Genomic DNA, 27,932 nt, shown 5'->3' with positions numbered 1-27,932 from the left:
GGATGTTGTGGAGTTTTGCGTTAGGAAACTATATATATCTGTCCCACTCACCTTCAGTTTGGAGGCAGTAATTGTTTTTCATGTGTATTTGAAAATCAACGCATGTGTGGTGTTATTTCCCACCATGTGACATAATTGACAAAGAGAGCATTCTTAAAGGGGATTGTAATGTATGACAGGTGCTTGGATTTCCCCAAAAAAGACCTCCTTCAAGATGTAAGAGTAAACTTCAGATATACTTATGAAGTGGAGCAGTAGTAATTTTAGTAAGATATGATTGCAAGGAGCAATGTAGGGTATGTATATGTCAGATTAAATTAATATGTGTTTAAACTTTCTTTGATTTCCTGTGTGTTTCCTAATGAAACAAGAGGTGAGAGATATGTCATTTGATCCCTTGGGTGGTCACCTAATTTTCAGCATAAATTGGTGCATCATTCTTGGTATGCAAATTGATAACTCCATTAAGATGGCAGACAAACTCGTTTTATGGACAGTTTGTCTCCCTGTGTGTGCAAGGGTAAAGTAGTCAAGAGAGTTTTTGTCAGTTTGGAGTTTCAGGGAGTAATGCCTGATAATGCTTTTCTGTTTTCACGAAATCATTCTTCTCAGTGAGAAGCATAAATCATCTGTCATCAACATGTCATCTGGTCTCCGCATATGGCCATGTAACCTTTCCTAGATGCATGTTGCCTCTAGCAATTCAAATTTAGTTCTGTTTACTGCTCACTCTTACTTTATTATGAAGTTCATATTTTTTCCCCGAAGTCCTTGATGTATACCTTTGAGTCATCAAGGTTTTACTCTTGGCCATTGACAGATTATTAAGGAAGTGATTACTTGCATTTGGGTGTTTCTTTAATATTGGTTATTTTTGTAAGTAGTTTTGCTTTTCTCTTCATACCACTTCAGTTTGTTGAGTTGCTGCTTGCACTTAAGTGTTGATTGAAATTTATTGTTTTTTATTGAGCCTAATTTGAGCTTTGCATCATTCTGTTGTTTGGAGTACACTCTCCCCCAGGATCCGCTAATAGATTCATTGTCAGTTATACGACTAACTGTGGCTGATTAATTCTGCTAGACCAATTAGTTATGGGAAACAGGCAACATTATTATAAGGTGCCAAAATGTTAAGACACTCTGTACCAGACATCTTAGTCCTGATCAGAGGTCAAATGATACTTATAAGCACACCCATTCACCTTTCCAGTTGTTTGCCTAATCTTGCAGAAGTTGTTGAACAGTGTGTGAACACTGATCTTAACTTGCACTCTTTCTAGACAGAAGAGGTATCAAAAGAATGCCTCCACCCACTCCTTCAGATGTAATGAGAACTCTGGCTCATCTTTGCATGGGATGCTTTCTGTGGTTTCTTTCTCCAGCATTAGAGCCTCCAGAATATGACCCATGTGGAATCACTGCTCCACATTACGTCTAAATAATATTTTGTATACTGATAAGACAGTATTAAATGGCTTGACTGTAGACTTCTCCTCAGTCTTAAGTGATGTTGGGTGAGTGTAGCATGAATTTCGACAACTTGTAAAGAATCAAGATTCATCCCTATATTGTTAGGAAGAAGATTTTGACATGCGTAGTTGTGCTTTTATGTGGTTGTCAACCAGCCACATGTTTCTGAATTTTTTAATCCAGATAATTTTTGTTTAGTTAAGTTTTATTTTATGTCAAGACTACTACAGTTATTATTGTCTAAGTATTTTGTTAATATGTTCAGTGTAATTTGTTACACATTCTAGTATCCTTGCTATTAGGTTAACTGCTTCTCAGTGTTACTTTATTACTCGTGGTATATAGCCCCTGTGCCCTCGTCCCTCTTTTTTCCTCCAACTCCTCAAGTTTACTTGTCTCATATTTCCCTCTAGCACCTTGTATAGTTCCTCAATCCCCTTTACAAAACCTAGTGCCAAGAGTGGTGTTAAAATGGATAAGAAATACCAATTCCAGGAAGTACGGTGTTGGAAATTGTAGCCTACAATGAGTATTTATTGAGAGAAAGCTGAATAGTTTAAAATACATCAGGAACAGCACCCAGCATATTATGTTGCCAGTCTTATGTCAGGGAGGTGGGCTTTCCAACAAGGTAGTGATTATGCATACAGTGTGACCTTCAGATTTAGTCCCAGTGAAGCACATGTGGGGCATGAGGAGATTGTGTTTTGAGTGATCTTTTATTTTAGACAAAATGCTGTGAACATTTGTGGCAACAAACTGAAGTAATGAGAAACTCTTGATGATATGTATGATAATCTGCTCATGGATTTATATTCCTCTGAATCATTTATATATTTTACCAACTGTATAATATTTATGTTGGACTATTGGTTTGGGTCTCTTATTTTCCTCTTAGTGTACAATTGGATTCTTATTTTCTCTTATGCACCGATGGTCATTATTAGTATTACACAAGAACTAGTGCTGCATTAGTGCTTCAAGAGATGAATTAATTTTTTACTTTCATTAAGGTCCTGAAAGTAATCCTAACTGTGTCCTTATTGTTACAGCTCCACCATCCTGGTAGCAAGCAACAGCTTGAAGAGGTATGGCAGAAACAGGATCATATGGAAAATCAGGAATTTGACCCAAAAACATTCTTCTACCTTCATGGTACGCATTATTTTAAACTGTCAGAAAATTTTGGTTTTTTATGTTCAGTATGTATGGTACACCTTCTATTCCATGGATTCCCACATAGTAGTTTGCAACATAAAATCAAACCACTGTTAAAAAATTGGGTAAAATTTTCTGTTTTTTGGTATGCAGTAATATTGTGGCTCCTACAATAGGAATGCTCGAACCTTGTTTCCTGTTATAACTGTTTTATTTGTCGCACTGAGACTCTTCCCTCCCCCCCCCTCCCCCCACTGTTACCCGCTACTGCAGAACAATACTGCAACAATGAAACATGAATGAGAAACAAAAATGAAAATAAAACATAAATTGCAAAGGAAATGTGCCATATACAACAACAAAACACAGTGCTCATACAAGAGTTTGCCAACAACAAAATTTGTCAAAGGCTTTAAATTGACTCCGATGAGCATGACATCACAACTGTTTACATTGAATTCGTTTTAACAGTTACGAGCGGGCGCATGAGTAGGCTACAGAAATGTGGCTGTTGGCTGTGTAAGCAGTTGCAGCAAGCAGCTAGAGGCAATCGGGAAAAATTTTACTGCCGCACCCAAGCTGCCAAGATTCACGCATGTGCAGCGGGCCCAGATCTATGAGGGAGGGACATCAGATTCATATTTTTGAGGAGAAAAAACCTTTTTTCACAAAATGCCTAGCATCCAGCACTCATTGGTCTATCGATTACTCATATGATTTTGATGTGCATCCCTGTTGGTTTTTGAACACACTCTGTAAGTTGATTTCTGAGTGAATCATAAGCAGCGTGGGGTAGCTGTGTGGTCTAGGGCGACTTGTCACAGTTCATGTGCCCCCCCCCCCCCCCCCCCCCCTGTCAGAGTTTCGAATCCTCCCTCGGGCATGGGTGTATGTGTTGCCCTTAGTGTAAATTAGTTTAAGTTAGATTAAGTAGTGTGTAAGCCTAGGGCCGATGACATCAGCAGTTTGGTCCCACGATAAAAAAAAAAAAATCCATAAGTTGATTTTTGAATGCTTGCATAGTGTTCGTGATGTATCTGTCAGGGGAATCCTCGTCGCATCTAGAAATAAACTTTCCTGCAGGCAAAAGGGGACCGGGCTATACAAGCTGAGTGGAGTAAAGCCGAACGAGTGAACACCAATCGCTGTCTGATTATGTTGTTGTTCGGGTTTGTGAATGATCAGTGTTGTTATAATTACTAGGGAAATCCATAGATTCAGACTACCAGAGTGGAGGTGGCGCCACTATCTTAGTATTGCCTCGGTTCGGAAATATCATAGATCTGAGGCTGATGTGCAGAGCAGTCTGAGTTACAGTGGGAAAGTGTGTGGTCTCCACGTGACCCGTGTTTACATTTAGTGATTTTGCTGTTTCCTTTTCGTTTACTGCTCTCACGTCAAATAAAAACAAAATGGATTTCTGTAGCCAGGAGCTATCAAGTGAATTAAAATACATTCACATAATTACGGAAGACTAATATACATTATTACTTTCAGATTTTATTTTTATTTCCACTTTTCTGACAGCCATGGATTAATTGCCTTGTAGAACAATGAAATTATTTTTGTTGGTTTGCTAAAGAAATTTGGTTTTATTAATCTTTTACACTGAGGCAGTCAATGTGTTTGAAACAAAGTGTTTAGTTCCACACTATTGGCTAATTTCTACTGCTCGCTGCATTTAAAATCCACGTTTTCATCTTCTAGCTAGTATAATAAAGAATCAAAAATGAATTAATACAGTACTGGTACTCCAAGAAAAATTACATCCCGAAACCCACACTGAAAAGCTTAATATCAGCTCGAGGCCTACTTCATTGGGAATCTGGACATATGAATGTGCTCTTTAAGTATGCACTTTAAATGTGCCATTTTAGTATGTTTCGCGAAATTCCGTTGCTCTTGGAGTATCCTCTGATGTCTTTTTCTTTTATGACATAATGTAAGATCTTTTAATGTTTTACACGTACAAACATCCGGGATTCCTGCTTCATAGCAGCTGCCAAAGCATGGTGACGCCTGTTATCTGGTGCTCTCTGACGGCTACTGAAACGAACCTATTTCTAACAGATTGCGGGAAAATATTGCGAATGGTGGTTTGAAAAGCATTACTTTCAAAGTAAATTTTGTTTTACACAAGTTGAACTATGTGCAAGTATGTATAATGAATTTCTTAAATCACAGAGCGTTTGATGACGAACCATTTAGAAGTATTTCGAGCCCAGAAGATCACACATTCATGTCATTATTATGAGCAAATTGATGTAGTGCTACGGGAAGCTATCTCTCCTCAGTGGTAGTTAATTTATTTGTGGAAAACTTTGAGGACAAGTCACTGGACTCGGCTAAAAATTTTACTCGCACATTTGTGTGATGTATCTTAAAGTGTAACACGCGCAAAAAATATCAACATTATATGTGAAAGCTTATCTTCTCTTGCAGCTTATTAACCTTAGAGACCAATATTATATGTGAAAGCTTTGCTTTTCGTGTAGCAACACTATGTGTATTAATTTAAGACATTAACTTTTCCTGTTTGTGTATCCGTGCTACTTAACAGTGATGTTGCTATTAGCTGACTACATCACATGTCCTGTGGTCTGAATATCCGCTGTTTTTCCTGCTTGTGTATCCGGGCTACTTAACAGTGATGTTTCTATTAGCAGACTACATCACGTGTCCTGTGGTCTGAATATTCGCTGTCATCGGCTGGCAGGATCACGTGACATGAGCTATGACTGGCTTACAAAAGCACATAGCAATCTCGATTACGATGGTTCGGAAAGTAGCATGCGGTGTTTGTTGGAATTCGAATTTATACTTTTGTAATACGAAAATATGCAGCGTACATGTTGCTGCACATCAAAAATCTTTCCAAAAGATGTTTTCTTCCCTGCGTTTAGTTTTCTAAAGTGCCAGGAAATTCTACGCCCATGTATAAAAACATAACCATTCAAAGCATTGATAAGTTTTACAATTCTGAGGGAAAATATACGGTCACTTAATAACACTGAAAAAGTGTGTTTTCATCTGGGAGAAAGTGTACTTTTAACCGGGAAATCTGGGAATTTTTTTTCCTTGTCCGCGTATGCACCCTGTTTTACATTTAGTTGTATTAACACTTAAAATAATTTACTCTCTGTGACCAACATGCTGCAACTGCGTCTTCACACACTTGAGTGCAGATGTTCAAGAGAATGCTTGTCAGTTGTTCATGGCCTTTGTGTTTTAAATGTCATCCACTTCAGTGAGTGTACTCACATTGGGTATTGTTTTGTTGTTAGGCAAACTGACTCACCCTGTGGTTTTCCTTTGTTGGGAAGATGGAGGATTGGAATTGTAGATAATTTTTCTGCCATTGCTGTGTAGGATGCTTTAATACAGTGTTTCTTAATCCTTCTGAGTGCCAGGACCTTTATAATTACATTGTGAAAAGCTGGAGCCTTTAAAAACTAATTTTTGGTCAAAAGCAACACTTATTATGATGCTTTAGCCTCCATACTCACCTAATGTCCAATAATAAAGAAGAAAAAGTATAACTGTGCTTCTAATTCTGTTTAGATTTTTATATTACGTATAATGTGTTTCATGGACTCCCACAAATTATGCTTGGACACTTGTCAGTGTATAATTCGGTATTCAGCAGTTATTTCATTGTTAGTTACCAGTACTTACATGGCAAATTAGCAACTGCTTCCATCAGAATACAAAAGAAAAAAGTAGTCATTTATCAGTAACCTTGAAAACTGCCAGGAGCATTTCACTTTATTGTACATGTCCTCAATCATGAACTTTAAACAAAGTTTTCCTTGCAAGCTAAGTGACATTTTAAGGAAGAGGTTCAAATCTGCCCATTTCCATCCTCTGGAATTGCTGTTCACAATTCTTGTGGAACATCTAATAACTACAACTGCTTGAAAATAGACTACTATCCAAAAGTAGACTTCCAAAATTAATTTAGCAATAACTTTCAATAGGCGGATCACAAAATTGTATTGAACTTTCGAGAGATGGGGTGAAAGAATGCATGTACAAGAAGAGTAATCAGTGAGGGTCATCACAACTCCGTTATGCCACTGAACTCAGTGGGCACATGGGACAGCCACTATAAATTCTTATCATTACTGCCACCCTTGAAACAGAGAGATCCTTGCACTCTGTGACTGGTGTGCAGCCAGATTTCTCAATATAATTTATTCCACCACTCTCTTTGTATTTGTTAATCTTTCATAATCTCGTATTTGTTAATCTTTCATAATCTCGATTCAGTCAAAAAATACCTTGTCTGCCATCTTAGTATAAAAAATTTCCAATATCTTGAACATGGGCCTCAATTTTCATTTTCAAATTCTTCGTTTTTATGTGTACTCTTGACACCATAGCACAACCAATCTGTTTAATGCCCTTTGCTTTATGTGCCATGCATGTTGTGTACATTACTTACTGACAGCTCCAATAGTTTGCCTAGAACATTACTGCCAGATTCACAGGGAATACTGTAAACAGTAGGAACTTTTGAGGTGTGAGCTATGTTTAACAGTAGGTTAATCATATCTTTTGTACTGCTTAAAACAATGGTCTTAATTTATGCATAAGAATTGTGGAGCTTATTCTGTTGATAACAACCTCACAGAAATATTAATAGGTTGACCTCTTCCCAAAGTCATGAATTATTTTCTATTTGTTTCACAAGAATTTCTATGTCATACCTTTAAATCTGTAGCTGTATTCTTTGAATGTATCTCAAATGCTTAAGTTCAGACTGCAGCCACCATTCTGGGATAGATTGCACCAACTTCTCTAGTTAAAGCTATTACTACCAGTAACTCGAAGGTTGGTTTAAACACCACAGTGCTTTACTAGATATGGTTGTATTGAAGGAGGTACACCATTGCTTTTGCTGTCCTTTGAACAAAAGCTTAATGTTCATTCCAATGTAAGCTAAAGAGCAAGCAGCACTTGTGAGGGAGGGAAGCGGCCTATACATGATGACATCTAACTGTGCAGCACACTGTGCAGTGATTTACGTAGATTTGGTTTGTGTACGTTTAGTGGAAAATAGACACCATCCAGGCATGTCTGCTCATGGTTTGTCACTGATTTACAAGCACAATGCAGAAAGGTAGGCATAACCTTGTGAAATAGCCTGTATCTGCTCACTTTTCAGTTTGCAGACAGTCTACACAAGCGACGCCAAATAGCAATTGCAGATACTTGTATATGTCAAAAGGTTATTGATTACCATGATTTTCTGAGCTGATTTATGTGATACATGACAGTTGCTAATGTCTACCTACTAGGTTGATCTTGGAGGCACATTGGTTTTTCCACCAGTTTTGACAGCAGTTTCCGAGTTATTGTGTTGGGTACGAATCAGTCATTGATTGGATATTAACTGTTGACTTAAAAGTTAATAGTGAAATGGAGGCTGCCGTTAGGCAAACAAATTACAAAAAACTGAGTAGCCCATTTGACTTGACATGAGGCCAGTAACATTATTAACTTGGAGTCAGTTGAGGTCATTGAGCAAATTACTCAAGAGATAACGGTACTAAATGAGTGTGCCAGAATTATGGTATTGTTATCCCCTATGCCATACCCATCCCCAACCAGAGGGGATTCAGCAGTGTAGCAGTTCTCTGTTGACGAAGGTGTGGACAATTGTGGGGGAGCCCTGTCCTGTTGAAAGATGAAAGTAGAATAGTCAACAGCAATTTCTGCATGTATCCAGGTACACACGTGTCACCGTCTGCTCAATGAAGAAAAAGGGACCATGCACCTTTGTCTTGGATGTGACACAGAAGACACTCAGTTTTGGCGAATCCCTTTCCAGCTTCACACCATTGGGATATGTAGCAATTTGTACTCCACATTATGACGACTCACTTATCCTGTCAGATTGAAAGTTGCCTTGCCACTGAATATCAATGTCCCTGCAGAATCACCACCGTCTTCCATAGCTTGCTGCATTTGGGTACAAAACTTCGACCGGTGGGCATAATCATCTAGGATCAGTTGTTGTATCAGTTGTAAATGGTTGGGTTTGAAATGCAAATGTATCGCAAAGCATTCCACACTGTTTGTTGCAGAATGCCCTGAACAGCTTGCACAAACGGTTGATTTTTGTGGGCTGCACACAAAGCTCTGTCTAATGCACTCCATGGTTTCCTCTGAGACATGTGGTTGCCCCACGCTTTTCCCATTACACAAACAACAAGTATCGCAAAACTGGCATAATCAACACAAAATGCTCTGGTAACCAGGCTGATCTTTTCCATATTTGTGTATGAATGTAAACTGAACACCTGTAACACATTGTAATACATAAAAACTCTTCTCCTGCATTGCCACCATCTTATAGAGTGCTATCACAGGCCTTCCATTTAGTGTGCATGTGTGCCATGAGGCAAACCTTTTTAAAAGCGGCAAGTATGTGTATCTTTCCATGTATCATTCATCTTTGTATGTCGTTTACATGTCAATAAACAGTGCTTTGAAACCTAATGCATCATTTAGGCTAACCCTTTGCTTAAATTTATTGGTTTTAATATACAAAAAAAACCTTGCACAAATAGCTTTTCAGTAAAGAGCTGAGCATTAAACTGGTTACATAACAACTACAAACGTAAAGTCCATGAAGAATATATATTTAGTGTGAACACAAAACACACACTGTTTACCTTTGCTCTGACATGTGTATTGAATTAAATACATTGGTTAAGCTGTCAGCACACAGACTGTGCTTTTGAATGTTGCGCATGCTGAGTTAGTGTGGGATAAGCACATTGGGGAGTCTTTCTGAATGTGCAGAACAAATTTAGCATAACATTCTGAATGTGCGTTTGTACAACCAGTGATATGGAAGAATGCCACCTATATTACATGCTCACCATCTCTTCAGTACTGAGTCAAAAGATGCCATAGTGGCTTTCAGTTGAAGCCCATTGTATATAAGCAGTTTTTAGGCATCAGAAAATTGAAGATCTCTCGAAAACCCGTCATTAATTGTGTGCTTTGCTGTAATACACTGACGGAAAAAAATTGCAAGATCACAAATTAATGTAAGTGCAAGGTCAGCCATTACAAATGTGAAATGTTGGTACATCAATAACTGATGTAACTGCCAGAATCTTGAATGCAAGCATGCAAATGTGCGTGCTTTGTGTTATACGGATGTTGGATGTCAGTTTTTGAGATGGAGTTCCATGGCTGTTGCACTTGGTCGATCAATACAGGGACAGTTAATGTTTGTGGAAGACGCTGAAGTTGTCGGGTGATGAAGTCTCATATGTGCTTGATTGGAGACAGATCTGGTGATACAGCAAACCAAGACAACATGTCGACACACAGTAGAGCATGTTGGATTGCTACAGCAGTGTGTGGGCGAGCATTATCTTGTTGAAAAACATCCCCCCCCCCCCCCCCCCTTCACTGGAATGCTGTTCACAAGTGGCAGCACAACAGGTTGAAACAACATGTAGAGTACAGGTCTGCAGTCGTGAGTCGTGGTGCATGGGATAACCACGAGAGTGGTGCTGCTGTCATAGAAAATCACACCCCAGGCCATAACTTCAGGTGTACTTCTAGTGTGTTTGGCATGCAGTCAGATTGGTTGCAGACCCTCAGCTGGCCTCCTACTGACAAACACATGGCCATCACTGGCACTGAGGCAGAACCAGCTTTCATCAGAAAACACAACAGACATGCATCCTGCCCTCCAATCAGCTCTTCCTCCAATCAGCTCTTGCTTGACACCAATGAAGTCGCAAACAGTGGTGATATGGGATCAGTGGAATGCTCGCAACGGCACCTGGCTTGGATCTGTCCTTAGAGTAAACTGATTTATAACGGTTCATTGTGTCAGTGTGGTGCCGAACGCTGCTCAAATTGCTACTGCAGGTACAGTAGTACAATGCATCAGAGTCACATGCTGAACACAATGGTCTGCCCTTTTGGTAGTGCCACACGGCTACTTGGAGCCCCATCTTTTTGCAACTGTACATTCTTGTGACCACTGCTACCAGCAATCGTATAGTGGCTACATCCCTGCCGAGTCTTTTTGCAGCATCACAAAAGGAACATCCAGCTTCTCATAGCCCTATTACACAACCTCGTTCAAACACAGTGAGGTGTTGATAATAGTGTTATTGTCACCTTAAATTCATTCTTGACAAACATCAAGTCAACATGTTCAGTCTCAAAGGTAACTAGTGATTATGATCATTACAGAATGTATTTAAAGCAAACCTGAGCTGCATCCTCATAGTGAAGCTAGTAGTACCACTCTTATGTGATTAACACAGGAGTTGAACAGGCATAATGCCTACCAACTTTCATTTATGTTGCACAACTCCTTCATGGTATTGTGAGTTTTTCCATCTGTGTCAAATAATGGGAAAACATCATATTGGTGGCGAAAGAATTTTTGTAACTTCCGTATTATGAAAGTTTGCTGTTTCAAAGCAATGGCACACTGAGGACCCATAAGAAACGCAGTGTTCTTGGTACAACTTGCTATAATTAAATGTCAGTTAATAACATATCTAGGCTTAAAGCTTTCAGGATATAGTAAGACATAAAGTGTGGTCATGTAACATTCTTGGTCTATGTAGCAAAATGAGTAGCTTCATAGAATTGTAAGTTTTCGGATGATGCATTACTGGTTTGTGTCTCACTGGATCCAAAAATTTTTTTTACTAGCCTTCTCATTTTTTAATCAGTTCTGATACTTTATTAGTGTAATAGAAAAATATTCTATAATATTCAATGTTATGTGAATATAAGTGCTGCTCTTTCCAAGGAGTGAGTTTGTTTGATTGTCTTATTCTACAAGACAGCTTTCACTACTTGCAGTAAGATATTTTGCACTTTCTTGTTTTAAGTTTTGTAATTCACATTTTGCAAAGATTCTGCTGCTGAATAGGAACAGTGATTAAGTAAGAATGACCTTAGTGTTTTACTAAAGAGTATGATTAAATAATTTTTTATCTTATGTGAAGAACTATTGTAAATTTATATTGCATTAATTTTAATGGAACTTTTCTAAGCCGATGTATTTATTGACTGGATGTGGTATTTCCCTTTTTGCCTCATAACATGTCCATGGGTACTGAAGTTTTTATTATTGTATACTGCAGGCAGAACAATATGACTAGAATTTGGACAAGGAAGCAAGTTTGTGTTTTAATAGAGCTAATGTAGGAAGTTTGCATGCATCCAGTTTGTGAACAGTGTGATGTACGAGACAGATATAGGTGCAAACTGCAACTGGAGCATGATGCGATTGCATATACCACATTGAGAAGTAGTACCATATCCACAAGTCACATTGTTTCTGACTGTTCAGCAGCATGTTGAACTCACCATGCTCAATGTTGACATCCAAAAGCGTGCTCTGTGTGCTGACAACTTTAGGGTCTCCTTATTCTTTGTGAAGTTATGGCTGGAATCTCAGTATAGTCGCCCACAATACAGTGCACAAACATAAATATCTCTATTAAATGATATTAATTAGTGTTATTGGCTGTGACTGGGTTCAACGAGATAATTCTGTCAAGACCAAGTTCTTGCTAGGCTTTCAGTCAAGGTGGTGCATATAATTCTTTATTCTTTTGTGATCATCAAATGATCTGTTGTTCACAGAACAATTTTCCAGATCGCAGGCTGATCTCTACACTTTCAGTTGCCTGACATTATGCTAACACTGCTGTACAGTTCCAACCATGCACTATCATTTGAAACATATTCTGCAGCATATAAACGAAGTCAGACCATAAATAAAAGTTTATCATGCATGTATGTAAGAATACAGTTGCCATCTGTATCAGTATGTCAGAAAACATAAGCTTAAAACTTCAACATTTCCCTGTGCTTAAACACTACTGACAGCTTTTGTTGCCAATAAAACATTAAGCAGTCTGAAGTTCACGTAATTCAGCCTATGGACATGAACAGTGACCTCTGGGCAAACTTCATGTGGAAGTATTTGATATAGTGCAGTATCCTGCTATGACAAAATGAGATGTCTCACAATTACCATGCTCAACCATCAGTTTCAAGAATTTTGCTTGTACTTTTTAGCAGTAACATGGCACACCTGAAAAGGAGTGAAAGCTGTCGTCACATCTGCCTGTAAGCATATGGATTTGGCACACTAAAGCTCAACTTCAGTTATTCCAGAATGAAGATGAATAAAAGTTTTAAATATATATGTTGTAGATTGTTCATAATATCACATCTAAACAGGAGACACTGCTTTGTTGCTTTGGAACAACATAACAGATTTTTTGCACTAGTTAAGATTTCCTGTTAAAAACATTGATATTTCCTTAACTTTAAAGTCTTAGAATATTGGAATTTATGTTAGAAAATAGCTCATCTACTCAGGCACCCTCACTTTTTTATGCTCTTCCCAAGATGTACTGCTGAGTGAGGCTGCGTAACAGTTAAGGAACTAGACTCGTATTTGGGTAAAACAGATTTCCAACATCCATCCGGCCGCTTCGATTAACTTTTGCCACATTGATTAACTTTTTCTAAAGGTGCTTTTACGACAGGTCATATTTTATTGCAATATTTGGCCGCAATAGCTTTGCTGTCAGTGGAGCTGCATTGTGGCTGCAATACACAGCAATTTTGTGGTATGGCCAGGCAATATGTAGCAGGCTGTTGCTGGCAGTTGTCAATGTATTACTGCGGGGTTAAGGGTGTTCACCATCAAAGGTGGAGAATATTTCATATTACATTGCAATATCTATCTCTCTCCCTGTCTCAAAATGCTTCCCTGTCGCTCTCACCTTTGTTTTCTACTTCTCTCACTAAAAGTGCTGCAGCCACAATAGTGTCTCGCTTTTGTTCCAAAGTTTGCGCGTATACATATGGTCATTCATTAGTTGTGCACAGCAACAGAGAAGTGGACAAATGAGAGAATTAAGAATTTCATAAACGCAATTTGTCTAGGACCAGAGCTATGTAATGCCGAAAATAATGTATAGAACGTTCACATTCAGAAAAAGGATTGTTGGCAAGCTGTTGCTGATGAACTTAGAATCGCGTCTGATGAAGCACACAAAAAATTCCAAAGTCTTCAGACCAAGCCAAATGCATTGTAAAAATGATGCCAAGGAAGAGTGGAAGTGCAGGCAGCTCTTCAGTCACATAGTTCACATTTGATACCATGAGTTTCATATTTCTCTAGATGGGCCTGAAGCAGGAATTGATAGTCTAAACAGTGGTGTGCTGGTGAACAAAAATAAAGTGTAAATAAAAACTGTATCCTTATTCCAACTTACCATAATGAAATCCTTCAGTCATCCTACAAAAGCATTGCATACTTCCGGTACCAAGAGGCTTACTGATGAATAGTGCTCTTTAAAGAGGTACGTTAAAGTTTCTATGAACCGCCAGTAGCTAACAGCTGAAGAGTGATTGCCAATTGGGTTGTAACTGGTATACACTTGTAACCTCCCCCTCACGTATCGACCTTAATGACAGTGAAAAATTAAACCGCGTGTACCTAATGGAAATTTGGGAAAAGCAATCGTCACCGTAGTTAATCTGTCGGTAAAGAGGGAGGAAAGGATTACATCTAAATGAAAGGAAAAATGCAAATGAAACTGGTGGAAATTAATTTTGAAAAGGGGTAAAGTTAATGAAGAAAGTAAATGTGTGGTCGTCATGTTAACAATTAATTGGCACTAATTTGAGATTTGGGGAAAATTACGGTCGCCAGTCCTATTGACAACTACTATAATAACTGAAAAAGAAAGGTTATTGCACATATAATTAGCACTAAAAGCGTGGCAACTGAAGGTTGACACGTGTAGTGTGAAAACTGAAAGTTTGTCAGAAGTAATAAATTTCGCTACACTCTGACTTAATTTAGCAAAAGAATTAATAAAACCGGAAAATCGAAAGTTAATTTAGTGACTGAAGTTAATAGTGAGCTTTCTTTCTGAAGCATATCGAAATTCAGTAAAATACGGTTAGTCTTGGACTACCTCAACAATCATTTCAAAAGCTACTTGAATCTACGCAATTTAGAAATAAGAGATTTAACTTTGAACTTGATTAAATGATTCTGAACAATTAACAATAGTAAAATTTAGTACGTACCAAGCTGAGCTGCAGTCACAGGTAAGCTAAAATACGGTAACAAAACTCGCACTCTTAATTTGTGCTTGTGTAATCTAAATATTGTAGCCAGCTATGAATACCTTAACTGAACTTTGAAATTAAAGCAGTGAAATTGGATGATGCTGGCGTTTGAATTTCAACGACACTCGGGTTCATTCCGGAAAACGAAGGGACCCTGCTTGGTAATGCAATTGGGACAATGGGCAACAAAGGTTCATGCTACATTGCTGTAATTTAGTTATGAAAATGGAACTGTTTGAAAAGCTGAGGTCTGCCATACAGTTCTAAACCTTTACGTGCTTCCAGTCTTCCTTGATGGTTGATTGAAGGTTTGCAGTCGTCGGTCGAGGAGGTGGCGACAGTCACTCATTGTCGGCCGTCGCTGTTGCAGAAGCTGGATGTTGGCGCGCCTCCTCCTCGACACGGTCACCAGGCGAAACGGGCTCTTGATGTGCGCCAGCTAATGCTTCCCGTCCGCGAAACCGTGTCAGAAACTATCATAGCAAGTCGAGCGCAATTACATGCTGCCCAACCCCGAAAGTGCGGCAACTCGCGGGAGCGTCACACAACACACCTGCTCCACTGCACCACCCCAGCCAGACTCCCCTCTGCCCGCGCTCCACGTGACCGAGTTAACACTACCAAAGATCCTAAACACTTTGGTTCTCCACACGACCTATTGATGTATTCGTTCGATAGCATAATTTTCCCTAGACCAGATCCAGCGTATAAATACTAATAATATTCACAAAACAAACCAATTATACATCGACATAAATGCATATATATACAAATAGTAAAACAATTACAATATACAAAGACACAGAAATGTTATATCTTCAGGTAACAAAATAAGGAAAAAAATTTGTACAATAGACAGAAATAAGAGGATATGCATGTCCGACGTTACACACTCTTCCATGTATGTGTTGGTTTTGGCAGTTCTTGGACCACTTTCGCGAGATATTTGAAATCATGTTTTGCCATTCAGAAAATGTATGTATCCCATGTCAGTTCACGAGTTACATTTTTTGAAGCATTCAGCTTACCTAAAAAAGAACACATCCTCAAAGTCCAATGTCTCTTATTATTTCTAACTTTATTCCTTGTGTGACGTAAAAGCAGGAGAGCCACACTCACTTCCACTACCTCATGTTCATCATTTTTTTTGTCGATCAGTAAGGGTCCCCATGTAAACACCTCTGGCTTAGAAATGTATAACCACCAACATTGCCAGACAGCAGTGGCTGGTAATGTTGTTGTACAAGTAGCCACAATGTTACCAAACAACATTATTGGGATATATTGTCAGCAGTATGTGATTTTTATGGTCCATCTAAAGGTACCGAAAGATTTCCCTAAATTACTTCAGGATGAATGCTGGAATTGTTCATTAAATAATTGCAGTTCTCCAGGAAGGCAAGTATTTCATGTCTAAAGACCTTGCTGTCAGTGATACACTAAACTCTTGTTCCCTGGTGTCAGAGATGCTCCCATCATAGAACCATTCATAGCCTCAAAATACCCCTGGCCAAAGTCCATACACTCTAATGCCTTTGTATATCAACTTGCCATCTGTTAATAATACAGTATTGACTGGTTATTGGTAGCAATCAGATGTTGCTAGTTAATATAAGGTGTATAAACTGACTATTGCATACCAATAAAATGTAGCATAAAGTTTAGTAACTTTATTATTATTTTTACAGATTTGGATGGAAATGGTGCTTGGGATGAACAAGAGGTAAAAGCACTATTTTTGAAGGAACTGGACAAGCTGTATAAATCTGGAGCACCAGACGCTGACATGAGAGAACGAGTGGAGGAAATGGAAAGAATGAGAGAACATGTGTTTGCTGAAACTGATACCAATAAGGATGGTCTAATCAGGTAGTACTCTAGAAGTGTTTTCTGTGGTGTTGTGAATTTAGTCATTTTTTCTACATTGCCTTAGGGCAAGGGACATTCAGTATTGAGAGTCCACGTGCATTCTGCACCCCGCCGGTGGGCTAGGTGTGCAAAGTGCTTAGTGTACTGAGGAAATAAGATTGTTACAGCATCCATTTAATGGAAAACTGTTAATGAGTGTTATGTTTGTGGAACATGAGATTTCTTTTTATTCATAAGTGAGAAAATATCTGTGTCACACATAGAAGGCCCCTTTAGTGTTGGGTTGTGAAGTTTTTTTCCTTTTCATGAACGAACAAAGCTTATTGCAACCAAATGCTGACCAAACTATAGATATGATGGCTGCATTTCTGTGTATTTTGGGATACTCTTCTACTCGTATCATTGGGGCAAATTTGTGCTACTGTAATATCTGTCCTTGAGAAGAATGCAGCTTTGTAAACCAATCACTTCTAAGTGCATTTCTAAAGTTAGAGTATCAGGTGCAACACAAACAGAATGCCAAATAATATCAATTTATTTTGCAGGTTATGAAGCTTTGTCTCAACTGTGGTAAAATTGTACCGTGTTTTGATGATAAACAAAAAACGTATTTTGGATGTGAAGTGGCAGTGATGAGCCATGTGAAATAATTTAGGTGGTTTCCCATACCAAGATAACTTTCAAAAAAGACAGAGTTTGTCCATTAATGCACCAGTTTTAGATCATTATCCTGATGTTTGTGTGCAATGGAACAAGGCATGGACTTGGGCTCAGCAGGTGAGCTGCACGTGCTCACTGGTGCTGGGCTGATGGAGCAGAGTTAATATAGCGTTAGTGAATGGAGAGAATGCAGCACAGGCATTTCCACTTCACTAATTTCAGTTTCTGTGGTATGGTAGTTTGTAGCTTGTTGTGGTATATCACTTACAAAGAGAACACTCAGTGTGTTTCAAGAATGAATTTTGACCTTTGGTCATTTTCAAGGACCCGTCTTAAGCTTCCATTGACTGGAGTAGAATTGTGTTCAGTGACTATAGAATTGTGTTCAGTGACGATTCCAACTTCAAATTGAGCCCCAATGACAAGCGAAGACATGTCTGGAGACGCTCCGGACAGCAGTGCGATACCAACCTGTCACCCACCATACAGCCCACCAACCAGAACTGATCCTTCTGGGATGCCATTTCTTTTCATAGCAGACGCCCTTTCGTTCTCACCCGCAGCATTCTTACAGTACAGCGGTAGTGATGGGAACGCCCAAATGAAAATAATCGATTCTTTTGGTTGTTGGAAAACAGTTGACTCATTTGGTTGTAGTTACATGTATCAGTTGAATTATTCATTCATTCTTTCGTGTAAAACTAGTCTGTGGGAGCAACCGAATGAAAACGATCGATTCAGTTGTTCGGACTACTCATTCATTCTTTGACTGAAACCAGTATGTGGGAGCAACTGAAAGAAAACAAAATCATGTGACTCAGTTGTATTTTGTGTATCAGTTGGATTATTATTCATTTACTTTCTTTGAGTGAAAGCAATCAGTGTGTTAGCAGTCAAATGAAAAGATTTGACACTGTTGTAGCTTTGCATATTGACTGAATTATTCATTCTTTCTTTTCAAGTGAAAAAAATCAGTGGGTAATTTTTCCGTTGGTTGAACCATGTGTTCATTCTTTTCACTGAAACCACTCTTTCATGTTTTAGATGACCAAGGTATCCATTCAGTCTTTCTAGTGAAACAAGCCTGCAGTAATTTCATTAGTTGAACTAAAGCAGTGCTACATTATAGTAACAGAGATTGGTCCTAAGCGAAGACTTGCCTCAGGGGTATGCCAAAGTTAAAATAAGCAGTATACATGTTCATTAAATTACGTACTGAATGGGGTAATTTTTCTTTTCACAATTAAAATGGATCCATGCACTGTTGTGGATTAAATTGTTCCAGTTGCCATTATTGCATAACTAATTAACCTGATGTATCACTGGGGTAGGCCTCTCATCACGTAAATTGCCAACACAAGACAAAAGCTTTGAAAACCCCGGACATCTGAGTCAAATCAGATTGTTTTGCCAGAGACAGACAGCCTCTTCATGATAAGTTGGTCGATGGCCATGGTGTTGCGTGGCGAACAGGGACATGAGAGGGGGAATGTTTCCCCACTTGCGTTTAAGTGCCGACAACGCCAGTGGGCACATGTCTCCATCCCACCAGCAGGTGTAAATTACATGATATTGAGAATGATTTTTAAAAAGTGCAGTCATGTTCGGATGTAGTACTAATTTGCAGTAAAGAATATGATCATAAATGATATCAGTTTCATACAGCTCAATGAGTAGAAGGGCAAATGACATTTAAGATATCCAGTTGTCTGGCGGGTGGGGTGGCAGTGCGGTGTATGTGATTGTGTGATTGCTCATTGTGGGAAGCTTCCCATTGTCTCAATAAATAAGTATGGAAAATATAGGGTGTTCCAATTTTGTCTTCGCAACATTGATCACATGTACAGGGTGACATAGAATAACGGAAATGTTAGAAATGAGGGAAATGTTAGAAATGAGTAGTGGCAGCAGTGGGCAGGTGGCAGCACTGCGGGTTCATAACGGTTAGCGAGTCAACAGTCCGCTATTTCAGTAATCATGGATCAGTGGAATGGACAACACTGTGCGTTAGCCATAAAAATGTTTTATAAAACACTGATACTTTGGTAGCAGTGCAGAGGGAATTTTGACATTTTTAGGACGTCATGATGCCATTTTGTTGAAACACCTGATAAAATGTTGAATTAATAACGTTGAAGAGACTGCAGAATTCTTCATTTTGATTTAAAATTCCATCCGTACAAACTACAGATGGTGCAATTACCGGTTACAATTGTTTTAATGACGACGAATTTCTAAACAAGTTATGGATGTCAGATGAGGCACATTTTCATCTCGCAGGTTATGTGAATAAACAGAACTACCATTACTGGGCAAACACACATCCTAATTATGTTCATTAGGACCCTTTACACACTAGTAAAGTACAGTATGGAGTGGTGCTTCATCACATGAGGTTGTCGAATTGTATTTTTTTGCAAATGAACAGGGAAACAAAATAACTGTGAATGCCAAGCTTTATGTTGAGATGTTATGTACATTCGTTACACCTGCATTGAAAAACTTTCCAAACATTCAAGAAGCCTGATTTCAACAGGACAGAGCGACATCACACACTGCATGGCAATCAATGGCATATGTGCAAGAATTGTTTGGCAACAGTGTGATTGATCTCACGACTCGGTAACATTCCCTGGCCCCCTAGATCAGTAGATTTATCTGTCTGTGATTTTTGTTGTCGGGCTACAAGAGCAAAATCTACACGAATCGACCAAGAACCCTGCATGAGTTAAAACAGAGAATTCAGGATGCAATTCACAGCATCCCAGCTGAGATGTTGCAGTGGTCAATAAGAAATCTCAACAGCAGATTTTACGAATGTATCTACTCAGGAGGACGCCATCTAAAGGACGTAATTTTTAAAAAATGATAAATGCCATTAATGTTTCGTAAATGGCAAGGTTGTAGGGTTTCGATTACTATGAATGCAATTCCTTTCCTTCATCACTTCTAGTTTTATTGGATTGGTAAAATGGACCCTTTTTTGTATAACCCTGTATTTCAGAAACAGGGATAGGTAGCAAAGTGCCAATAACTAACATGCGAAAATAAGAGACAAAAAACAGCTGTAGACGTGTATGTTAACATTATGCCATAAACTGCATGTTTCTACCTATTCCCATTTCTAAAATATACATGATCAAAGTTGTAAAGATCATTTTGGAACATAATGTTTGTGTACCGGAGAGTGTCTAAGCATGATAACTGCCGCTTTTTTTTAAATGGACTAAAATGAAGAAACTGTCTATGGTTCAGTCCTCCTTTATTGAATTTTAACTAAGATTTATTACAGTCTGTTTCTAATGAATCAAATGTCCACTTATACGGAAAAAGTTCCAGGTTTACACCAAATAGTTGTATAAAAATCACTCCAGCACACCTCTGGATGCCCTCAAAATTAGGATCAATACAGGGAAATCTGGATGTATTGCAACTCTTATTGGGAGATGCAGAGATGAACACAATGGTTCCCTTAATGACATGAAGAAGAAAGGAATCTTGCCTCGTTTTAGCAACAGTTTGCATTCTGTTTTATAGGCAATGTGATCATTTGCATAATCAACCATATACAGTAGAGTCCCATTAATCCGAATTAATTGGGATCGGACCTTGTTCAGATTAGGGATTTGTTCAGATTAGCCGGAATTATGGTGACAAGTTTCTAGAATGAAGTATACCAAGCAGATAAGTAGGTACACCATGGTAACAAATGGGAACAAGCGTGGGAACAATGGCTCACTCTCGCTCCCTGCCCTTGTTGTTTTGCATTGTTGAGATCTTTGTAGTGTCTGAGTTCAGTGCACTGCCAATTGGCTCATGCTTGGTTATGTTGGTTATTGATCGCTGGCGCATGTAACAGTTGTACTGTATTCATTCAGGTGTAGTGGTGTACGCATTTTCGTCATGAGTAAATGGAAAGATACAATGTTAACTCTCAAAGAAAAACTAAGTGCTCTGAAGCGGATAGACAACAGTGAGAATGTATCTAAACTGTCAACGGAACTATGTGTTGGTAAAGCAACCATTTGTGATTGGAATAAGAACTGGGTGAAGCTTGAACATTCCTGTGCAACGTCTTTGCCGAATTTCGAGTGTTTTTCCCAGACTTGAAACAGTCCCGATATCATAAAGTGGAAGAAGCTCTTTTTCTTGGGTTTATGCTCCTTTGAGTGGAGCACTGGTTCAGGAGAAGCCTGTTTACCTGAACAAGTCGATGAATGGTGATGAGTCTTTTAGTGGCGTGAGTAGGGATTGGTTGGACAGACTCAAAAAACGTCATGGACTCTGTCAGCTAACTATTACTGGAGAGAAGCTTTCTTCTGACCGTGATGCAGTGAAGGAATACTTGGGTGAGTTTGAAAAAACTATAAGAGAGGGAAAGTATTCTCCCCAACAAATTTATAACACCGACAAGGCTGGCCATAATTTGAGGACATTGCCAACAAAAAGCCTGGCGTCAAAAGCAAAGACCATGCTCCTGGTTTTAAAATTAGCGTGCAGCAATGCTGCTGGTAATCACAAGCTGCCTTTAATGCTGATCGGCAAATCTGCTAGACCCAGAGATTTTAAAAACTGCAACGTAAAGTCCGTGTATTATTGCAACCAGGAAAAAGCATGGATGGGTGGTAAGCTGTTAAAAGAATGGTTTCACGGCCAGGTTCCCTCTGTTCAGTGGTTTTCTAAGGAAAATCATTTGTCTCCCTGTGCAATCCCTTTCACTGATAATGCGCCATCTCACCGCAGCACTGAGGAATTATGTGATGGAGAAATTGTGGTGAACTTTTTGCTGCCGAATGTTACACCACTTCTACAACCGATGGACCAGGGCGTACTGCAAACATTAAAACTGATTTACAAGAAACAATTTTTAAGAATGCTGATTCAAGATGATTGCATTCCTTTAGTGGACAAAATAAAAAAGACCAATGTGAAGGATGTTGTTTATAGCGCCGCTGAGGCATGGCAGAATATTTCAGAAAATACTCTGAGAAAGTCGTGGAGAAAACTGTGGACATCTCTTGAATTTCAGAACAACCTAGCTGAAAATGAAGAGAAAAATCTACTACAAATGATACAGACAATCCCTTGATGTGAAGAAGCTAGTGAAGGGGATGTAGATCTGGTGCTGTGATTCAAGACCAGGAACAAGTGGACTGCTGTGACGGTAGTGACAATGCGCCTAAAAGCGACAAAGGAGAGCTGGTGACACACAGTGAGCCAGCAGAAACCCTTGACCTCGCACTGCGTTCTTTGGAGCAACAGCCCACTGCTACACCTGCTGATTTGATGTTTATGAGACAATTGCTTGACTATGCATCATATTATAACAGACTGTCTTCAGTACGCCAAAAAACAATTACCGAGGTTTTGTCATCTAAAAAGTTGGGATAAAATGTCAGCTGTATTTAGTAAGTTTGACAGCTTTTCTTTCATTGTTATGCATTGTTTAAACCTAATGTTTTCTTGCCAATTTTTCTAATGCATGTTTACTGTACTGTATAAATTAAAATGTGTGTATGTACAGCAGTTTACTGTGCACTTTTCCATACTTAGAGTAACATTTTTCACGTTCGGATTAACCGAACATTCGGATTACCAGGTTTGGATTAGCGGGACTCTGCTGTATTTGTGTGGAAGGTAAATATTTTGTGCAGGAAATTACATCACCAGCTACATACATGCCTCCCAGCATTTCCAGCTTTGCAGATAATGTCATAGCTGTTAAAAATTCACTAGCACAAATTTTCTGAACTATCCCTATGACATTAGGAACCTGTATGGGACTAAGAGAGATTTTTTCATATTTATTAGTTCATTTTAAAACAGTTTTATATTAAGCAGTATCTCTGTTGAAATAGTTATTTTCTGCTCTTTAGTCTTGTGTGTGTGAAATTTTTCAACATTTTGTGAGATTTTTACAGTTACATGTGGTAAACTTCAGGTTTATTTCAGTTTCCCTTCAACTGAGCCGACCATTATATTGCTTCCTCATAGGGATATCTCATGGAAAGACCGTGGATGTAAAAATGAGAGAGAATCAAGCTCATAGGGAAGCTTAGCAACAGTCATTTTTAATAGAGAAACATTCACGACTGGAACAAAAACACAGGGCAGTAGTACACAAAGTACCTGCTCTCCACCACAAACCAGTAGAGAAGGCGAGGCAATTGTCATTCAGTTCTGAGCTAAGTCTACAACTTATTGGGAAGTTAGTTTAAAGTCAGTTGCAAAATTTGTACCTGACCGACAGACAGACAGACTGAAAAACAAAGTAACCTCTGCCAAACATTGGACTCGAAAGCGAGTTAATATTATAGTGTCATCCAATTCAGAGCTATGTTGCAAGCTTCAAGTCTCCAGCTTATCAGAAAGCTAGTTTAAAATCAATTGCAAAATTTGTACCTAAAAAGACAAGAAACCGATAAAAACATGTTAAAAAGTGATTGTTCATTTATACGAGGGTAAGTCAAATGAAAACCTTAAATATTTCTTTAAATGTTATTTATTGTGCAGAAGTTGTACAAAGCTGTATCACTTTTCAACATAATCTCCCCCACGCTCAATGCAAGTCCTCCAGTGCTTACAAAGTGCATAAATTCTTTTAGAAAAAATTCTTTTGGAAGTCTGCGAAACCACTCGTGCACCGCGTGGCGTACCTCTTCATCAGAACGGAACTTCTTTCCTCCCATTGCATCTTTGAGTGGTCCAAACATATGGAAATCACTTGGGGCAAGGTCTGGTGAGTAAGGTGGATGAGGAAGATAATCAAAATGCAGGTCTGTGATTGTTGCAACTGTTGTACGGACAGTGTGGGCTTTGCATTGTCATGTTGTTGCAAAAGGACACCTGCTGACAGCAATCCACATCACTTTGATTTGATTGCAGGCCGCAGATGATTTTTTAGGAGATCTGTGTATGATGCACTGGTGGCAGTGGTCCCTCTAGGCATGTAATGCTCCAAAAATGATGCCTTTTTCATCCCAAAAGAGAGTCAGCATAACCTTCCCTGCTGATGGTTCTGTTCGAAACCTCTTTGGTTTTGGTGATGAGGAATGGCGCCATTCCTTCCTCGTTCTCTTCGTTTCCGTTTGGTGGAAGTGAACCCAGGTTTTGTCCCCAGTAACGATTCTTGCAAGAAAGCCATCACCCTCTCGTTCAAAGCGCCAAAGTTGTTCTTCACAAGCATCAACACATCGTTCTCTCCTTTTAGGAGTCATCCGTCGTGGCACCCATCTTGCAGACACTTTGTGAAACTGGAGCATATCATGCACGATGTGGTGTGGTGACCCATGACTAATCTGTAAACATGCTGCAGATTCAGTGTCACTCAGCAGTTTTCCTTCACTATGTCTTCAACTGCTGCAATGTTCTGTGGAGTCACAACTCATGGTGCCTGACCTGGACGAGGAGCATCTTCCACTGAAGTCACTCCATTTGCGAACTTCCTACTCCATTCGTAGACTTGCTGCTGTGACAAACATGCATCACCGTACTGAACCTTAATTCGTCGGTGAATTTCAATGGGTTTCACTCCTTCACTATGCAAAAGCCGAATAACAGAACGCTGATCTTCCTTGGTGCAAGTTGCAAGTGGGATGGCCATCTTTATACTGATACTGTGACGGTATGTGTGCATCTGCACTATGCTGCCACCTATGGGCCATTCTGCACGCTGTTTGTGGCACGCTTCCCAACTTACAGGATAACAGCGCGAAATTTCGATTTGTTATTACAAATTAAAGGTTTTCATTTGACTCGCCCTCGTATATAACAAATTTACAGTGCAGCACCATATATTAAACTTTTAAAACCAACAAAAATTGATATTTAATGCCACAAGCCAAAAATTCTCGTTTCAGTAAGTAAATACATACATTTTGAATATATTTTTAGAAATGTACTTGTCATTCACATCTCCTTGAAATAAGATACTTTATTTGGCTCTAAAAAAGTTGTCACCCGTAGTATGGTTCATGTACATCTAGAAAGACAGAAAAAGATGTAAGTAAAATCACTCAAACATGCTGAGTGAGTAAAAACATTCATATAGCTGACATTGCCACAAAGACTAGTTTCATTCAGTTGTTTCATTTGACTGAAAAAAACCAACTGAACTTAAAAACAGTCGACTGGCCAATCAGTTGTAAAAAACTGTCAATTGTCTAATCACTACACAGCAGTACATTGACGATATTCTATGTCCTGTTTTGTTGTTCTTCGTTTCAAGAAATCCTGGGCTTACATTTCATCAAGATAATGCCCATCTGCACACAGCATGAGTTACTACTCTATCTTCATGCTTGCCAGACCCTGTCTAGGCTACCAAGATTGCCAGACTTCTCACCACTTGAAAATGTTTGCAGAATTATTGGCAGAGCTGTTCAACCAGCCTGGGAGTTTGATGATCTAATATGTCAACTGGTCAGAATTTGGCACGATATCTCTCTGCACAACATCTAACAGCTCTGCCAGTGCCAAACTGGGTAACTGCTTGCATAAGGGCCATAGGTGTACCAACAAGTTATTGATTTGCTCAATTTGTGAACCTCTTTCTCTTTAATAAATCATCCAATTTTTCTGAAGTTATGTATGTCTGTACATGTACATCACATCTACTAATTTCTGTCCCATTTGGGTAATTCCTTTGTGGTGCATCTTCTGTTTATATTTATACATTTTTTATTTATTTGCTTATTTATTTTTTCTTAGTGTGTGCATACTCCCAATCAGTTGGTTGGAGTCCACACAGTGAGTGTACATTCTTATGTACACACAGCTTGCAGGACCTGTAGATGAAAGCTGGGTTGGTTGGCAAAAATATTGAGCATAAAATGGACAACAACTTGGCCATTAATACTACCTATTTACTTTTGCTACTTGGAAACATTTTACTAAAGAGAGCAACCAGCACACCTATTGAGGCGGACTACACTAATGTACAGCTCATGTGCTTGCCTTTTCCTAGCTGAGAGTGCAACAGGGTTCATAAGTAATCATGCATTTGAAACAGTCTCGAAGTCAAGCAAGTTTGCATGTTAAAATAATAATCAAATGACTTTAATCTAACACCATACCAAAAAATATGGATAAATTGAATCAAGTAGATAGTTTCGATTCACAGCAGTCAAACTTGTGAATAATTCGCCCTTCACTGAAACAAATAGTGGAAGTAAGTGGAGTCTCAAACATATGAAATACAACAAGCTCAGTTAAAGATTCTGTATGTGAGAACAGGTGCTACCAGAATCCGGTACACATCTGTTTGTTTAACTGGTGTGCAAATGCAACATACTGAAGTGCTACAGCTTCAGTAAGATCTGACAGATCATGCTCAGATAGGCAGTTTAATGCCTTATAGCACTATTGTACAATCCACATGCAAAATGGTAGTCTTTAACACTCTGTAGAGCCTGTCACCAAAACAGCACAAATAATTCTAAGTCGCATCTGCTGCTCAGAGTCCAGCACTAGTAAAAATGTTTAAATATTGGCTGAGGGCCAAATTTTATCACTGAAAGAAATGCAGACTATTCTAAGTCCCAAACTATTGTTCAGAGCTTTCTCATAAAACATATGAAAGTATGAAAGTGGCATTTCCAATTCTCAGCCCAAAAAACAATCACTTGAATCTTACGCAAACTGATGTAGCTCTTGATTGTGAGAGTGACTAACAGCAGTAGACTGTAAGGGTGTCAACACATAGCCTCTGCCAATCTTGTGCAACACCATGCTCCAACAAAATTGCCAAAAAAATTTAAGCCTACAGTTAACATGGAAGGGAGTTCATTTCTCTGCTGATCATTTTCTGACCTCACAAGCCATTCCAAGTCTACTGGTTCATTATTAAACAACAACAGTACATATTTCAAACACACATGTTCTCCTCCTTAAATAAAAGATATATCAATAAATAGTTAAACAAACATAGTCTTGAGAATATTGGATGTCTTGATGCTCACTTCTCAGTGTTGGTCTTCGAATTTACACTTTTTGCCTATTACTAACCAAATGAGTAATCATTTGAAACTTTCTATAAGATTCAAACTATCCTGGCCCATGACTCAAATCGGGGACCTTTGTCTTTCGTGGAAATATCCTTTCTTCCAAGAATGCAAGAGCTTCTGTGAAGTTCGGAAGATAGGAGAGGAGGTACTGGTTCGAAAAAGCTGCAAGAGTTTGTTGAGAATCATGCTTGAATAGCTTAGTCAGTACAGCACTTGTCTTCAAAAGACAAAGGGCCTAGGTTCGAGTCCGTTTGGCACACAGTTTTAATCTGCTAAGAATTTTCGAAATCATTGCACGTACTGATGCAGAGTGAAAATCTGTTGTGGAATAAATACCTGATTATTTATTAAATAAAACTTAAATTTACACAGATGCAGTATTGGGAGAAAGGGGTGGTCAGGGCTACACAATGCTATGTTCGTATTATCATCTTATGTGTAAGAGATGCAATCAAAAAGTAGTGGATTTTTTAAAATTTGCATGTTTGTACATCAGATTTTCATTTTTTTAAATATTTATTTTGTACAGATGTTCCTGATGTATTTGCCTTTTCAGCTGTTTTGAATATTTAGTTTATTGTTGACAGTCGAAAAGGTTACGTGTGGTTTCAAGTG

General features: G+C 38.8%; 1 protein-coding gene across 3 annotated transcripts in view; it reads left to right on the top strand.

Annotated features, from left to right (window-relative positions):
• LOC124612328 (nucleobindin-2) overlaps window positions 1–27,932 on the top strand; it is an 87,771-nt gene that overhangs the window by 48,734 nt on the left and 11,105 nt on the right. For all 3 annotated transcript variants that reach the window (XM_047140467.1, XM_047140465.1, XM_047140466.1), the window contains exons 6-7: window positions 2,523–2,625; window positions 16,473–16,653. In XM_047140467.1, coding sequence (XP_046996423.1) covers window positions 2,523–2,625; window positions 16,473–16,653 — 284 coding nt within the window. The remainder of the gene's footprint in view (window positions 1–2,522; window positions 2,626–16,472; window positions 16,654–27,932) is intronic.

This window comes from Schistocerca americana, chromosome 4, assembly GCF_021461395.2.
Source record: "Schistocerca americana isolate TAMUIC-IGC-003095 chromosome 4, iqSchAmer2.1, whole genome shotgun sequence".
Taxonomy (NCBI): Eukaryota; Metazoa; Arthropoda; class Insecta; order Orthoptera; family Acrididae; genus Schistocerca; species Schistocerca americana.
Note: the sequence above shows the minus strand (reverse complement) of the source record. Positions and strands in the feature narration are given on the sequence as shown.